Source organism: Gouania willdenowi, chromosome 16, assembly GCF_900634775.1.
Source record: "Gouania willdenowi chromosome 16, fGouWil2.1, whole genome shotgun sequence".
Taxonomy (NCBI): Eukaryota; Metazoa; Chordata; class Actinopteri; order Blenniiformes; family Gobiesocidae; genus Gouania; species Gouania willdenowi.
This window is the reverse complement of record NC_041059.1, coordinates 7,374,031-7,391,252: the sequence shown is the minus strand read 5'-3', so window position 1 is coordinate 7,391,252 and position 17,222 is coordinate 7,374,031. Positions and strand designations below refer to the sequence as shown.

Here is a 17,222-nt window from a genome sequence, read left to right as displayed (position 1 = left end):
TCGTCATGTTAATAGCAATGCACACCCCTATTAAATATAGTTGCATCATCTAAAATTTCAGCATCATTTATTTAAAATTACTCCCAATTTCTGGTTAATTCCAATTAGTAATTCTAATAAAAAGTTTATGTTTTTGAATATTCCCAAAATTCTTGAGCTAAAGTTCCCCTGAAAATTTACCAGAAATATTCCACTAATTTGCAAGTTCAATATTTGTTCACTAGTTGCAATGTTTAATCACCAAAGGGAATCTCCCATCTTTCTTTATTTACCGTAATTCTTTCATTGTCGTTTTAATACAATTATATTCAAATGTGTTTTAGATTAGGTTAAAAAAATATTTTAATAACCTTCAATATCAGGACATTTATCCTCATTATGTCCCGTAATCTTAAGTCACGTGGTAAATTAGAAGGAATTCGCAGAGTTATAAAGCTAAGCTTAGGGCTGCACAATTAATCTAATTTTAATCGTAATCACGATTGTGGGGGCCATGATTAAATAAACCAGATCGTCGGCATTATTTACATTCATAATACGGGCTCTACATCTTTAATAGTGTATTCATTCAGTTAGCCTTTGGTACATTTTTAATTCTTGGGTAAATTAGAAAAAAATTAAATTATATTTTTTATAATAAACTGTACACATGTTGTTTAAAAGTAGTGTAATAAATACAGTCTTCTAAACTTTGTTTTTATTTGCAATTTATAACATACGACATAAAAAATAAAATAAAAAAACATAATTTAACAAGGGTAAACATAAAAACAGTTTTTTACCAAATATGATGAATAATTGTGATTATAATCGGGATTGCAATATTGATCAAAAATCATCGTGATTATCATTTTGGCCATAATCGTACAGCCCAAGCTAAGCTTTAAAAAAAATAAAGAAAAAGAATGAAATAAATTGTATTAATACCATTTTGTACTTGTAAGATCAATAACTACAAATTTAACCTGTACAATATATCGCAATGCATATCGTATTGTTTAGTATCAAATCGTGAAATTGTTTTGTCAGATTCATGGCAATGCACACCCCTAGATCTTTGTAACAATATGCTTTGCACATAAAATCCCATTTCTTAGTCATTCTAGCAGCTTTTCTACCAAATATGTTTCCATTTTCTGCCCAGTGGTGCGTTCACTGACAGTTAGCAGGGCTAACACAAAGGTCAGCTCACCCCCGCTGTCGGAGTGAACCAGGTTTTCCTCGGGACTTTAGCGTGTTTGACAGACAGGACGGCGTGCGTTTTACCTGCTGTGATTGCTCCATTGCCACTTGTTCATCCTCTCCCATCCATCACAGGCTGTGATCCAGAACCCTTTCAGTAATGGAGGGAGCCCAGCAGGAGAGTCGGTGGGAGGCGAGACCCGCTTTGCTTACTTCCCCGCGACCGCAGTGAGCGACGGCACCGTGTCGGTGCAGGCGGCCGCAGACCCCACCCTCACACAAGCAGGGGGTGAGTCAGCTTCAGGGCTAATTTGTGGCCCACGCAGTTCAGTTTCAAAAAATTCAGAATTTTTTTTTACCAATTGTTCTGTGATTATTCAATAGCCACACTCATCAACAACATCACATAGGAAACTGAAATTTGCTATAGCAATACTGCTACACATACTCTCTCAGAATATACAAAAATATCCAAGTGAAAAACTAATAAACCACAAATTATTGTAAGACACAGAGACCTACAATGACCTCATGTTAAGGTTTTTCAATATTTACGAGTGGTGAAATAACCCAAAGTTTGGTTCCAAAATAAAGAAGAAAAATTGTTTAATATCCCAAGAAAAATTAACCTTTATACTATTAATTAAAACAGAGATTAGATTTTTTCTTACAATCCTACGTGCATATTCATGAAACCGTAACATATTATTCAAGAAGAAGACCAAATGAACTTGCTGGAAATATTACGCGGACGTCATGGCATTACTGTTTTCAGGCGATCAGCAGATGCCTCTGAAGAAGACTGGCAGTTGATTATCAAAACATGTCAGGAGTGTGGGAAGTGACTAATGCACATGTGTATGTTCTAATTACATGTAATGTAATTAGAACTTAGAGCAAAATCATCCTGTGGGCCGAAGCAGGTGCCCGCCGGCCTTGATTTTGAAACCCCTGATCAGAACAAAAGAGCTTTTCATCAGGTGATATTTCTGCTGTTTTAATAAGCTAGTCAGAAAAACACAATACTTTGAATAAATAACATTTTGGCAACTCTCTGTCCTACTTTAGTGTTTCAGCAGATTTAGTTATTAGCCTATCACATGGTTCAAGCTGTGAGTTCTGCCAAGAAGTGGCTGATATGAAATTGCACAAAAGGTGACTGAGTTGTTTAAGGTGTGAATTTGAGACGGAGTCCAGATGTCGGTGTTGGCAGGTGCAAAAGGATGAAGAATCAAGCAAATAAACAACAGGTGGTGGTGCGATACTGGAGTCACTGGTATGAGGGAATGTTTGTGTTTAACTGTCATGGTGGGAGGGGTGTTGTGGAGAATAGCGTGGCGCCCTCGTAGATTTACATTTAACAGATGCAAACAAAAGCAGAAAGGTTCATTTCACCTAAACAGGAAGAAGCATTGTTTGAACATTATATCTGCATGTGATGCATTTATGGTAATTTGTGAAAACCAAACCAATGTAGGTGGTGAAGGGTGATGAAATGTTGTGTGCACAAATAAGAAGCACATGTTAGTGCTGACGTATCACAGGAATAAATCACTATTGTATTATTTGCATCCCAGTCTCACTCCAATTGTCTGCCCTGTGTTTTCTATGAGGCATGAATCAGGTCACGTGACCACCTGTCCGATACATTTGAGAAAAGGGAAAAAACATGGTTAATGTTTGTAAAATTTTCACTGGAATTTTCTTTACAGTATATTAAGAGCACTTGTGGCTTTAGCTTCGTTTGAATAACCATTCCGTTTATGTATACGATCTAGGGGTGAACATTGCCATGAATCTGACGATACGATTCACGATTTGCATGTCACAATACGATATAACCCAATACTAAACAATACAATATACATCACGACATATTGCAATATAAATAATTACAAATTTCACCTTTACAAGCACACAATGGTATGAAATGCAATTTATTTCATTTTTTTCTAAACTTGCAAGAACAAGTAAATGGTAACTAATTGTAATATCAAAAACAAATGGTATGTTTATCAAACTGTCAAATACACTTTTCTAAAAAGTTTAACTTTGTCTTCTGCAGCAGATTCTGATTCTGTTGAATTATTTTAATAAAAAAAGTAATGATACTGTATGCATCTATAAAAGTGCGCAGTATGTTTTATGAAAATAAAGTGCAGTCAACTTCCAAGTTATAATGCAATGAGGAGTGAGGTAGTTTGATAAGGTCTTACGTGGTTGTTTCCTTAATAAAAAAAAACGTGATTTGAAAAAATTGGTTTGGATATTTTATTTTTTGGATCGATACGATAATTGCGTGGTGAAATATCAAGATATATATCGCCTAATCGATTTTTTCTTACACCCTTAATACGCTCCGTAGTTTATTCGTTTCGACGAATGCTTTATCTTGTTGCTATGGTGTTGCTAACGGCGCTTAGAACGTACCTGACAGGAAGTTGAATCACATGTTAAGTTTAGTATTTAAAATGATACTTTTTAATGGTTTTATTTATCATTACTATTATTCATATCCATTTACATTTGAATATATTTGCACACCTCGAGGCCAAAGTGTAGTTTAAAGGTGCAATATGTCGAATTTTCAACTTTTAAATATGTCTTAAATACCTAAAGTAATTTTTTTTTTTTTTTTAGACTACATAGTTATATATACATTAATAAATATTGACGTATAAGCTTATTTACAGCAGTGCAGTCCCTGAACTAAGCCATCTCTGGTAACAAACATCCATCAAACAAGCGTTACCTGTGAGGTTTACAACAAACAAACAACTGCTTAAACATTGACTCATGAACGCATCACACATGTAAAGCCGCATGAGCCTGCCGAAGACATTTGCGGGGTGTAGCAGAGAATATTGTCACCTGTACATTCAGTGTGCAGGACCGGATTTGGCAGAAATGTGGGTTTTACTCAGTAATATGTCACCTGGTTGTGGCAGAAATTGCTTGCAAATCTCCTGATATTGCACGTCTAAGTGTTTGAAAACTTGTGACGATGTAAAGAAAGTTTTTTTTTTTTTTTTTTTCTTTAAAAAAAGAAAGGTGACGTGCGTCATTATAAATTATATATTTTTTTTTCTTGCATAATCATTGTTTAAAAAAAAAAAAAAGTGGACAGGCACTAAACACAATTTTTAGATTTTTAAAGATATTTTATCTATTTCTGGTTAAAAAAAAATATTCAGACAAGATATTTGTGTTTGCCGATTGCTCCAAAGGCTAAAGAAAATAATTTGAAATGTTGAATAATATCTACCCGTGTAATGATTACATTTTTTTTGTTATAATTGCACAGTGGACAAGCATAGTCGAGTCATTCTATGCTTTGGAGTGAGACTGGGTTGTTTATTGCTGTTCAGTTCATTTTGCAGCCCGAGACGCTAAGTTGAATTCCTGTAAAGTTGAGACATAATCCTTGGTTAGAGGAGGTCAGCATTCTGCTCCAGTGAGGGAGGATTTCTTGCAACATTTGGCTGCTTTGATGCATTTCATCCTCAGTGATTATGACAACACTCGCCCAAGTCATGCACACTATCCACCTATTTCTATTAAACCCTGTGTGTGAATTAAAAAAAAAAAAAGAGTGCATAAGGGAGAGAGGGTGTGAAAGCAAAGCAGCAGCACTTTGATGGCGATGCAGCTTTCCTTTCATCTTTTTTTTCATTTAGTCAGACCAGGGGAGTGTAAAGCTGCTGCCTATTCTGAAATCAACTCCCAACAAGTAAACCCGCTGAACACTCACTGACTTCATGCACTTGTGTTTTTTTTTTTTTTTTTTTTTTTTTTTTTTTCCCAGGTCAGTTTTACGTGATGATGACCCCCCCTGATGTCATTCAGGCCGGTACACAGAGAACCATCGCTCCTCGCACACAGCCCTACCCCGCGTAAGTATCTGCTCCGTCTTTTTCTGTTTGGAACAAAGCTACACCCAGAGCCCCTTTTATTTCTCTGAACTAGTTGTCAAACACTCGATCAGTTCGTGGAAATCTCACACACAATCAAAAGGAGTCACTTGAGCATTCATCTTCTGAATTATCCAGAGCCAGCAATAAAAGAGGATTTTAAATGGTTGAACACAAAGAAAAAAACAAGACGTATTCAAGCTTGGGTAAATGTTGCCATTGAACTGTGTGAAGATTAAAAATGGGTCATTGTTCTGCTTGGTGTGACAGAGGTTAGTAACATTACCTGACCAGTTTTTACACTGTGTAAATTGTCGATTCGTGCACTGAACCAGTGTTAATTTTGTTAAATAAAATTTAAACAAAAACTTTTCATCAACAATCTTTTCAATTCAGACTAATTTGTGACGGGAACATTTATTTAAGACGTATTGACAACAAGAATTAAAACCAAATCTTTGTTCTTTATCAACTGAACAGCTATTCTCGATAAATAGTAATAATAATGCATCAATTTTATATAGGGCTTTATCATAGACACTCAAAGTCGCTTTACAGAATTAAGGCATTATTCTTTTACCTAACAAACACCGCAACAATTAAATATCACAATTAAATTAATACATATCGTAACAATTATCATAACATAATTACCTTAACAATCAAATACCATAACAATTAAATATTCTAACAATTGAATATTGTAATGATCAAATATCGTAACAATTAAATACTGTAACAATAAATATTGTTACACAATTAATTATCGGAACAATTAAATACTTTAATAATTAAATATCGTAACAACTAAATATTGTAACGATTAAATACTGTAACAAATAAAAATCGTAACGATTGACTATCATGGCAATTATCGTATCAACTAAATATCGTAACGATTAGAATATCATAACAATTTAATACTGTAATTGTTGCGTCAATACCGCTTCTTTTTTGCAGGTTGTAAGTCGTTATTTCAAATAAACAGAAAATGAACAAGAACTTGTGAAGAACATGATTATGTATTGCGTTTCTTCTAACAGTCTTTTTTTTTTTTTCATTATACAAGATTCATAAGGTTCATTGTTTATTTAAATGACTATAGACGCATAGTCAAAGGTATGCTTACAATAGAGCTTTTACTACCATAAGAAACATCATTTTGTTAAATCTATTGTGGTATAACAAAACTCTCAAATAACATAAAGATAAAAAATGAAACTAAAAATGATTTCCATGAACTAAATTTAATGTAAATCAAAACTCAACTATTAAAATGTGGCTTCAACTAAATTCAGTCGGTGGTGAGTGACCAAGACTAAAACGAAATAAAAAATGTTCCTTTGAGTCTCTTTCAATCTGTGGTGGACCGGTAACGTGTAGAGGGTGTGCTCAGACAGTTCAACATTGTTGCTGCTTTCTTAAAGAACAGCCAAACCTCTTACATTGACTTTGTTATAAAATACCTAATCTGGTAATAAGACGACCACATGCATCCAAACCATTTCTCTAATCCTCCTGCTGCTTTTTGTTTGAATTGTTGTGTTTTTTTCCACAACATGTGCTCAAAACAGTTTTTCTGCCCAGGGAACGTCTCGTGTGTCTCACCACAGTTTGCAAGAAGCTATTTTTCTCTTTTCAAAGATGCATAATTTTCTATTCTTTTCTACCTTTTTTTTCTTCTTCACACCTTCAACGCTTATATATCCACTTTTTTATCTGAGAATCACCACATGCATCTTTCTAATCATGCATTAAGAGGGAGCTGTCTGAGAGATGCTCTCCAACTGTTCGCCCCACGCTGGTGATTGGTGTTATTAAGAGCATCAGCAGGCTCACCCGATATATGGAGTTTGTCTTTTTTAATTACTTCATATCAGACGAGTGGGCACCCACCGCTGCTCTCACACAACAAATACATTCAGTCGTGTAGAGACATGAGCATATAAACCCCCAGAGATGCTGCGTTGGTGAGTGTCACGCAAACTGCTATCACCCCTCTCGTGTTCGGCACAAGCCACGCCGCAGTAATTTACCCGTACGGTCACTATAAGCAAGCACATGACTCATTATGCAATTGAGTTATTGCTGACGTGAGGAGGGGAATGTTGGAGCGTTTTGCTTTAAGTGGATAATGGTCACATGTTTCAGATGGACAGACGAGCAGTTGTAGTTTGATGGTTTCACACAAGCATCCCATCCAACCTACTGGTACTTGTTATAAAACACAAAACAACAACTATTTGTTTCCTCAGATCAGCTGTGCATTGTGATCGCCTGCCCACTGTTATATACAGCATTTAAACGACAAACTCTCATTGAAAAATAATATGTTATTCAGACAACAGTTGTATGAATAAATGAAACCTTAACACATTATTCAAAATTTAGACAAAAAGAATCTTGGTGGAATTCTCATCTAAAAACATAAAATATTCCAACCAATCAGGGAGCTGGATTTGGTTATTATCCCTTCTACTTCATTTGCATTAGGTCTACTAGTACAACTAGTGAGATTTTGAGTGCACTACTAATACTAGTCAACAAAAATATTGTTTTGTTAGTAATACACTAGTGCACGAGTAGACCTTACGAGTGTACCAAAATCCTCTACAAGTACACAATTAGTAAAAACCCAAAGTTTTGCTAGTACCACTATTAACACAAATCGACTATTAGTGGATTAGAGGATTTTGTTCCTTTACTAGTAAGGACTACTTGTGCAGTAGTGCACCAAAAACCTAGTAAAACGCGAAAAGATTCACAATTAGTACTAGTAGACTGTTTTTAGTCTACTAGTTGTACTAGTAAAGCCAAAAGATTCACTGATATGTTAAGGTTTTCCTTTATTCAGACAACTTTTTTTAATTCCATGAGATTTCCTTTTTTTTTTTTTGGTCTAAAAATAACTCCTCAGGACATATTAAAACAATCAAGAGACGCCACCGAGGAAGACTGACGGTAGACAGTCAAAGCATGTCAGGAGTCAAAAAAAGTTAATCTCCTGGGGAAAAGTTGTCTGAATAAACAAAAACCATAAATATATCATTTCAAAATAACACAAGATGAACTTGCTGAAAGCTGAACGAGTAAACCTAAATCGAGTACGTTAACTTCAAATTTGAGTATAATTCACTTGAGTAGAGCTTATATCTCTAGCTGTGTTTCCATTACCTTTGGAAATATGGAGAACCTAAATAGCGTAATAAAAACTGGTGATGGAAACACCCGGATTTTGAAAAAACACTCAAATATCTTTCAGACGTTTCGATACTGAAATGTATCCCAAAAGTGCAATGGACGCGTGTTTTGTGACGTGTAATTGCAGGAACAGTGACTTACATGGTCACGTGACCACTTCTCTCTGAGAAAACATGGTGCGGAATGTGTAAACAGATGAGGAGACCAAGACATTTCTTAGCATTATACTTTAAAATGATCACTGCTACATTACACAGCAAACAACAAAGGAATACGGTTACTGTTATAAGGAGGTTTAGCGCATCCATCTTCCTGTAGTGAAGTCTCGCGGGATGAGATTTCAATGGAAACACGTTCAAACCGCTATTATACTTTGTCAAAACTTTGGAAATATCGCTTTTATTTTATAAAAAAACTACTGGAAACACAGCTACTGATATCTACTTTATGCTTTTATGGCTCTCCATAGCTCCCTGTTTTTTCTGCCCTCACTGACAGTTTCTGATTAGAGAGAGGAAACCTCCCACTGGAGCTGCACTTTCTTTTATAGATGCTCTGATTCAGTCATCTCATTGGCACAATTGGCCCCCTCGTCAAAGTCGATCCACGACATCCGCTAACGTAACAAAGAGACAATCAGTGTCGTTCACTTTAGCTTGCCAGAGAGTGGTCATAATAATCTGGCTGATTGATGTGTTCCGTTTGCCTTTTGGCCGTTTCTGCCGTAGATAATTATTAAATCAACGGCTTCTGTGTCTGTGATTTCCAAGAACTAGGATTTTTCATTACTGCAGAGCAGCTTTTAGTGCAACTGCAGATCTGTCTTAAATCTGGCAGCATCTTGGCGTCCACGCCGCCAACAGACAGCTCTCAAGCGGATAGTGGAGCGCGAGCTTTGTTTTGGCGTCTGTCTGCATTTCAATGGAAACACAAAGTAAACTTTTGTCATCTCTCCGAATCCCCACACTGCAATATGTTTGTTTCTATTTATGTACTCGCATGAATAATTTATGCCTGATCACTGCTTGAGTTACGTTGACATTTTTAAGGAATATACAGTGACATTAATGCTGATATGTGAACAGTGAATGAAACCCACCCCCCACCCATCCCCCACCCTATTTGCTGTTTGCAGAGATGAAAGCGAGCTGCTGCAGCACGAAGGTTTAAACTGGTGAGGACAGTTTCCACACTCTTTTTCTTTTTTCTTTTCGTCTTACAGCCAATGAACTGATCGAATTAGATCACAGGAAGTGAAGAGAGACACAAACCCCCTATCCACCCCCACCCCCTCTTGCCCTCCTCTGTGCTCCTCCTTTTCCCATAAGTCCCCAGTGAGTGCACCCGCTCTGGTTGTGTGAGACACAGATGTAGCATTTCTTCACTGGTGACCCTGATCCATTGTTGTTAGCGCTGCTTGTGGCAAATGTATTTTTCCTCCCATCAGGACCTAGAAATTAGGACATAGTTCTCCATCTGGAAACAGACGGCATGCTCCTTCTCCTCCTTTTATTTTAGAGGGAATCTCACTGTGTCCTCGGGTGTAGTATGAGTTATGTTGCCATTTAGCCTAGTTTTTAAGTTTGGGGATGAAACTTTGAGGCTTTTGGTGTGTGTGCCCTTGAAAATGTGATTAACATTAACCATGATGTTTGTTTTTTCCCTACTTAGCTGGGTGACCCCATTTAGTTTGGAGTCATCCATTCAGAGCATTTTGTACAAACTGCCAACGCTCATGTCATAATGTATCGTTGAATAATGCACCACTAGTCGTCATATGGTGTAACTCTGTTTCCACCCCTATAGTTTTGCTGTTGGTCCATAATTAAACAGTGAGACCCTGATTTGATAACAGTATCATAAGAAATTAAAATCTATACGTGAATATCAAATTAGAGGACAGAATACTGTTTAACGACTTTTATAATTTAAACCTGGAACTGAAAAACAGGACATTTTCCCTTCCCTAACTGGCTCGACATTTGATTCCTCACTAGGGATGTTTGATATTAGCTTTTTCCTGATATCCAATATTGTCCAACACTAAATTTGTAGATTTGTAGACCCTCTCCCCCTACACCTAATTTTAGGTTACAAAATATATCTCTCCATGAAAATAACAGGTTCGTGCTACTTCTAATGTGAAGCCCCACTGGATGTATTCACATTTAAACATCATCTGTACAAAATAACAACACTCATTCAACTTCAATAATGAAAAAAGTGCTTTATTTGTTTTTTTAATATATATATGTTTTTTCATTATCGGTGAAAAAAAATCTGATACAGATGTCAAATGTTTATGGCTATCGTTAGCCGATATTATCGCCCATCTCTAGTCCTGACCCATAATTTCTTTAAAGAATTATAAACAAAATTTCGTAAATAGTTTTTTTTAATTTTTTTTTAAATAATTTCTACTGTCAAGAATCTAATCTTAACTTAGTTTTAACTATAACTAGATCTCATATGATTACGTCTCCTCTAAGCTAGAGGTTTCAAACTCATTTTATTTCTGGCCAACATACAGTGAAATTTAATGTTATGTGGGCCGGAATAATGATAAATAATAAGAACTCTAATTATATGTCTTTGTTTGGATGTTAATGTGTTGGTAATTATTGATATATCCTTTTATGGAAAAAAAAAAACAAAAAAAAAACCCAACAAATTCTAATCAAATAATTGCCATTTCAACAATTTGATGTTTATTTTACACATGTGCATTCCAGCTGAGACCACAAATAATTTTACTTTATTATTCATCAACCAGGCAAGAAACATTAAACATTGCAGTTGCTATTCGGTGTCAAATAAAAATATTACACTTAATTTTATTACTTTCATAGCTGCCACTTTCACTTGGCGGTTTGGTTCTGGCCCGCAAGCCGCATGCTTGACACTCGGTGCTCTCAGGGTGCAACGTTTTCCTCTTCACCATATATCAAATTATTCATGCAGTCAAACGTATTTTTAATTGCCCGAGTGCTGAATTATTGTTCAGCTGGAATCCCGTTCAAATGTGTTGGGCTGCAAGAGAAAAAGCAAAGATAATTTTCTGTTTTTTGGACAATTTTTTTCTTCTTCTGTTTTTCAGAGTGATTTTTTTTCTGTTATTCGGGCTAATTTTTCCCTGTTTTTCAGAGTAATCGTTTTTTGTTTTTAGTGCAATTTTTTATTCCGAATTTTCAAGATACTGGGAAAACAGGAAAAAAATTACTCCGAAAAGCGAAACAAAAAATTTGTCTGAAAAAAAGAAAAAAATTAGCATGAAAAGCAGAAAAAAATTACTCCTTAAAACAGAAGAAAAAAAAAAGTGTCCAAAAAACATGAAGAAAACAGCCCGAAAAGCAAACAAATAAATTATTCAGAAAAACCCAATTTCTTTTTTCTTCTTCAAGTGCAATAAGCTGCCGTAACAAAGCAACGTTTTTTTAAGCCAAATAAATAAAAGAATAAAATGGGTTCTCTGCTCATTTTTCAAACCTGTTCCTGCTAAATCTTATAAATACTAATGATTATTTATAATGTCATCTGGGTGACTTGTGTAAAATGGCTCACCTGTGATTACACGAGCTGCCTTATTGGTCTCTTCGTGCCTCCGAAGAGCGTCATCGAGAACCTCCTTGTCACGTCTCGGAGCGTAATTAACAAAGTCCTAGAGGGAGATGAGGACAAGAGGCAGTTTAGTGTCATTAGGCTGACAAGCAAAACTCTAGCAGACAACATCTGGGTTTCCACACAGTCTTAGTTTCACAGCATCATAAGGCAGCGTTCTCACACTGAAACAATGTCTTAGTTCAGCTGCTTTCTTAGGTGTTCTCTGCCACTCTTTATTTTTTAATTCTCCTGCCAAAGGCGGCACACACTTTGAATAGCTTGAATAGAGCGATAACGGTAATGAGTTGTTTTAATCAGGACAGGATTAGTTGAATTTGGAGGCTTGGACTGGATTTGGGCCTGATTGTATGGCACTCAGAGATTGGAGATACCGTAGGGAATAAAAAGTGTTTTCGCTCTCATTCTTTTTGTGCAGGAAAATGGACGGACCCCGAACGCCCAGAGATGAAAGAAGAAGAGCGCAACATAATGAAGGTGAGTAATTGGTTATGATAGCAGCTATTGATTTGATTAAACACAATATGGCATCTTGCCCAATCAGAGCTGTATTTTTGGCTGGAAAAACTGTGAAATATTCTATTAATCAAAAACGCCAGTTGGACATGGACGTCTCTCTGGATTAATCACTAGAGGTCAGTGTTGAGCTGGCAGCCAAAAAAACATTGACGTTAATGTCTGTAATATTTCATTATGCAGAGCTGTAAAGAGTACTGATATATCCTACTCAAGTAGAAGTACTGTTAGTTGATTAAAATTGTCCTCAAGCACAAGTACAAGTAAGTCATACATAAAATACTCAAGTACAAGCAAAAAAGTAGCTTAATTAAATAGTTCTCAGAGTAAAAGTTAATAGTTACTTTCACCCCCCACGTTTATTTTTGGTAATAAATCTTGTCATGGTTCCCTTGCATACAGTAAAGGCAAAATCTTGAACAATTGGAACTTATTTAATTTTATTTTCCACAAAGGCATTTGTATAAAATAAAAAGTTTGTCAAAATGTATAATTAATTTTTTTATTTTTTATTTTTTTAATGACACCAATGAATTCAATTAAAAAAATAATAATAAAAAAATGATCAGGCTCTACATATAGATACAATTATGAACTCTAAAACTGAGAGGATAAAAAGAAAAATGACCAAAAAGAAAAGAGTAAAGAGAGGAAATAAAAATAAATTAATTTCATTTGAATTAAAAAAATAAATAAATAAATAAAAAAAAAAAAAATATATATATATATATATATATATATATATATATATATATATATATATATATATATATATAAAATAACTGAGAAAATAACCGGCATTGTTGTCTGGTCATTTCATTTTCTTGTAGATTCACAATGTCTGTTGATCATTTTAAAACAAAAAAGAACAATTAACTCATTAATTACTAAAATTACTGGTTTAGAAATATACTGAAAAAAGTACAAGTACCCATAAAAGCAACTTCATTACAGTAACGTGAGTACTTGCAGCTGTATAATCTGTCATTATGTAAAAAACAACACAAAAACCAATTGAATGCATGAATCATTTTTTAACACATTTGCCTGATGTGTTGTTTGGTAGTTGAAAGGCGACGACGGGACAAGATCAACAACTGGATCGTCACACTTTCCAAGATCATTCCAGACTGCAACATGGACAGCACCAAGACTGGAGCTGTAAGGCCACTTTAATTTTATCAACTTCTGATCAATTCCAACTTCTGTGATTGAGCCTGTTGTTAATATTAACCTTTTCGCCTTGTGACCGAGTCGATGTCCTTGCAGAGCAAGGGAGGGATCCTTTCCAAAGCCTGCGACTACATCCGCGAGCTGAGGCAGAGCAACCAGCGGCTGCAGGAGAGCCTGAAGGACGTGGAGCGGATACAAGTGGACAACGAGCTGTGCAGGCAGCAGGTACGAACGCCGCGCTTAGCCAAAACCAATCGTCTTGTGAAGTTTTTCAAGCCTAAACAGAGAAGATCCTTGAATGAGAATGCAAATTTGTCTCCATGCTTGGTTGGAGTGTCACAGATAAATAAACTTGGCGCTTTAGGAGACACGTGTGTGGCTCTGAAGATTGCAGCTTGCTTTGAATACGATTTATTTATTTTTTGCTGCTTTACAGGACTTTGAACCTGTAAAGAATTAAATCCACCTAGTTACATACACATCTTCAGAGCTCAGACACCAGAGGCTGTAGAGCCAGTGATCGCAACCTGACCAAAAAGGCATCAACAGGGTTTTTACTACAATAATGAGAAGTGTTACCTGGAATCAGTGCTTTGAAAAACTGTGGGAATATTATACACAGGGGTCATGCGTGTGAAGTAAGTGTGCGATAATGCCCGCAAAGTATTGAGAAATCTTGCCTTTCTGAGGCGGCCCACGTTTTTCCTCTTCAAACCTGCGCCTGCCAAGCACCAGGCGGTGTATTCTTATTCTGATGCTCAAAGCTCAATATCCTGCTTTCAGTAACCCCGCAGGGAGCTGGTGAATTCAGCGTGTACCCACAGGAAAGTGAGACGGCAAACCCTCAGAATGTAGTAATCCAGTTGGCCGTGGACAGGACTGTCTTTGAACAACATCCATTATACTTTCCTTTACAATCAGCCTTCCTCAGACTGCAAGTGGGAAGTTGGGAGTGCAAACTTTAACCCTGCTATTTCTAACACATTTTACCCATTGGGTCAATCTGACCCCAGGGATACTTGCCTTCAGAAAATTATTTTCAGAAAGTTGAACAAGTTTTTGTCTTTTTTTTAATTGATAAACATTAAATGGAGTCAAATTGACCCCAAGTATATTACTAACACATTTTACCCATGGGGTCAATCAGACCCCAGAGATATTTGCCGTCAGAAAATTGTTTACCAAGTTTTTGTGTCAAGCACTTTGTTTAATTGTTGAATAAATAAATAATCTTAACCCTCCTATTATCCTAAAGTTATTACTAACACATTCCACCCTTGGGGTCAATCTGACCCCAGGGATATTTGCCTTCAGATAATTGTTGACCAAGTTTGTGTGTCGGGCACTTTGTTTATTTGTGGAATATATAGATAACCTCTTCATAATGAAACCTTGGCCTGTTCTCTAGCGCCACCATCAGGCCAAACTTTTAATTTAGAATTCATTTATCTTGGAATAGTTTTCATCCAAATCTTCTCAAATTTACTGACATTAATGACCATAACAGCATGAACCCTATTGGTTTTGGAGGTCATGATATGTTTATGCTCAATTAATTGTACCTATCAAATCATGAAAAGTCATGAAATATGAAGCAAAAAAAGAAGTCTATTATTTTTTGAATGACAAACATTGAATGGGGTCAAATTGACCCCAAGTTTTCATCCGAATCTTCTCAAATTTACTGACAACACTAATGACCTCAAGAGTATGAGCCCTATTAGTTTTGGAGGTCATGATAATGTTATGTTTAATTGTTTTTCAAATGATAAACATTGAATGGGGTCAAGTTGACCTCATTCAAGTTTTTGTGTCAGAGTTAAACGCATTCTGCCCTTGGGGTCAATCTGACCTCAGGGATATTTGCTTCCAGAATAGGATTTTCAGAAAATGATAGTTTTTGTGTCAGACACTTTGCTTATTTGTTGAATACATAAATAACCCTTTGATAATGAAACCTTTTTGAGGTACTTCAACATTGAAAGGGGTCAAATTAACCCCACTGATAATAGGAAGGTTAAACCACGTTTTTGCTACAGTGATGTTGATTTTTGAAATTTTTTTTGTCATTGTTCTTTTGCTTTCTGCAGGTTGAGGAGCTAAAAAACGAGAATGCATTGCTCCGAGCGCAGCTCCAGCAGCACGGCATCGAGATGGTCGGAGAGACACCGCCGCAGTGAAAAGGGATGGAAAGAGTCGGGGAAAGTACTACCATTCGGACACGAAGCTACACAGCAGAAAATACAGAGAGCCTTGTGGAAGAAGAAGAAGAAGAAGAAGGAGGACTTGCGGCGACTCACTTTCTCCCTCGGCCCTCAGGCTGTGAACTCGTCACCGGAGCCAGCGCGGCTGCACCACTGACTGAATCCTGTTGAGAAAAAGCTCCCTTCAGTAATAACACTCACACTGAACTCCATCAGAACGCTTCTCAAGCAACGGAAAAAAGTCCCTCTGCTGAACTCCTGCTGTGTTTTGTGTTTATGTAGCCTCACTCAAAAAAGGACTATGGCATTTCTTTCCCCCCTCCCTTCCCTTTCGAATAGTGGTTTTCCCCTTAGTTGATGCTTTTATTTTGTTGATTGTTTTGTAGTTCTGTACTGAAATGTTTTTAGGATTCCTTAATTTATTAGTCTGCTTGCTTGCAGAAGCTTCAATGGAAACCAGTTACTCTAAAAAGCCATGCATCCTCCTAAAAGATCTCAAACTTCACGAAAACATCAAAGTATACAAAGCATGATGTTACAGCTAAAATTAATGTGACACACACAACACTGACCTGCACCACGAGACAACCGGGTTACACCCACGGCATGTCGTGGTTTCTTACAAATATTACAGAAAGTTGGAGTCGAAAGTCGTACGTACAGCAGAACCCATTGTGAACATTGGTAATGAACCTGTGAATGAATGTCCATGATGTATTTTTTTGTACTGGTTTGAGTTCTGGGGTTGAAAGTGAAGATGGAAAATTAATGCTTGCCCCCATTTGCCCCCCCACCGTCCCTCCTCGCCAGCAGCTCAGGATCCAGCAAAGCAAAACTGTCCCCCCTGCAACCCCCCCAAACACTTTGTGCAGTCCAGCACAGACACATTTCAGACTGGGAGTCTCCTACATGTGCTTTGGAATCAAGACTCAACCCATACAAGCACGGTGCAGCTGCCTGATCTATGGAACAACAAGGCTACTATCAGAGTTTAATGATAGATATGTTCCAGTCCTTCTTTAATATGTTGCAGTGAGAGAGAGAATAAAGAATGTGACAGAACTATTAACCCTTTGAAAGACAGTTTGAAAATGAAAGGTTGTGTTGACTAACTAGACTTTTTTTTTTTTTTTTTGGCGTTTTGCATATCATTTTTGAAGTGGTAAAAACTTAGAAAGTAATTAAGTTGGTGTAGCAGTTTCACAGTTCTCAGGTTAGAAGCATCCAAGCAAAAACAATGGAAATAAAACATACTTCACTAGCTACTTCAGTCTCCATTCATTCATAAAAATTATTAGTAATTATTATTAATAATGTAACAAGACGCTACACCCAGTACATCAACTTTTTGCCATAATAGTGTCGTTATTACGTTATCAAGCAGGCAAAAATACTTTTCATGAGATAATTAATTGAC

The 17,222-nt window shown here is 36.4% G+C and overlaps 1 protein-coding gene across 5 annotated transcripts in view; it reads left to right on the top strand.

The window, feature by feature from the left end:
- Nucleotides 1-16,922, top strand: part of usf2l (upstream transcription factor 2, c-fos interacting-like) — a 28,732-nt gene extending 11,810 nt beyond the window's left edge. Inside the window, exons 5-11 of one of the 5 annotated variants that reach the window (XM_028469879.1) lie at nt 1,318-1,471; nt 4,988-5,075; nt 9,430-9,468; nt 12,331-12,389; nt 13,495-13,589; nt 13,698-13,826; nt 15,692-16,922. In XM_028469879.1, coding sequence (XP_028325680.1) covers nt 1,318-1,471; nt 4,988-5,075; nt 9,430-9,468; nt 12,331-12,389; nt 13,495-13,589; nt 13,698-13,826; nt 15,692-15,781 — 654 coding nt within the window. In that variant the 3' untranslated portion in view covers nt 15,782-16,922. Of the gene's footprint in view, nt 1-1,317; nt 1,472-4,987; nt 5,076-9,429; nt 9,469-12,330; nt 12,390-13,494; nt 13,590-13,682; nt 13,827-15,691 lie in introns of all 5 variants that reach the window. The other 4 variants (XM_028469878.1, XM_028469877.1, XM_028469881.1 and 1 more) reach the window with 4 other exon arrangements.
- The last annotated feature ends 300 nt before the right edge of the window (nt 16,923-17,222 follow it).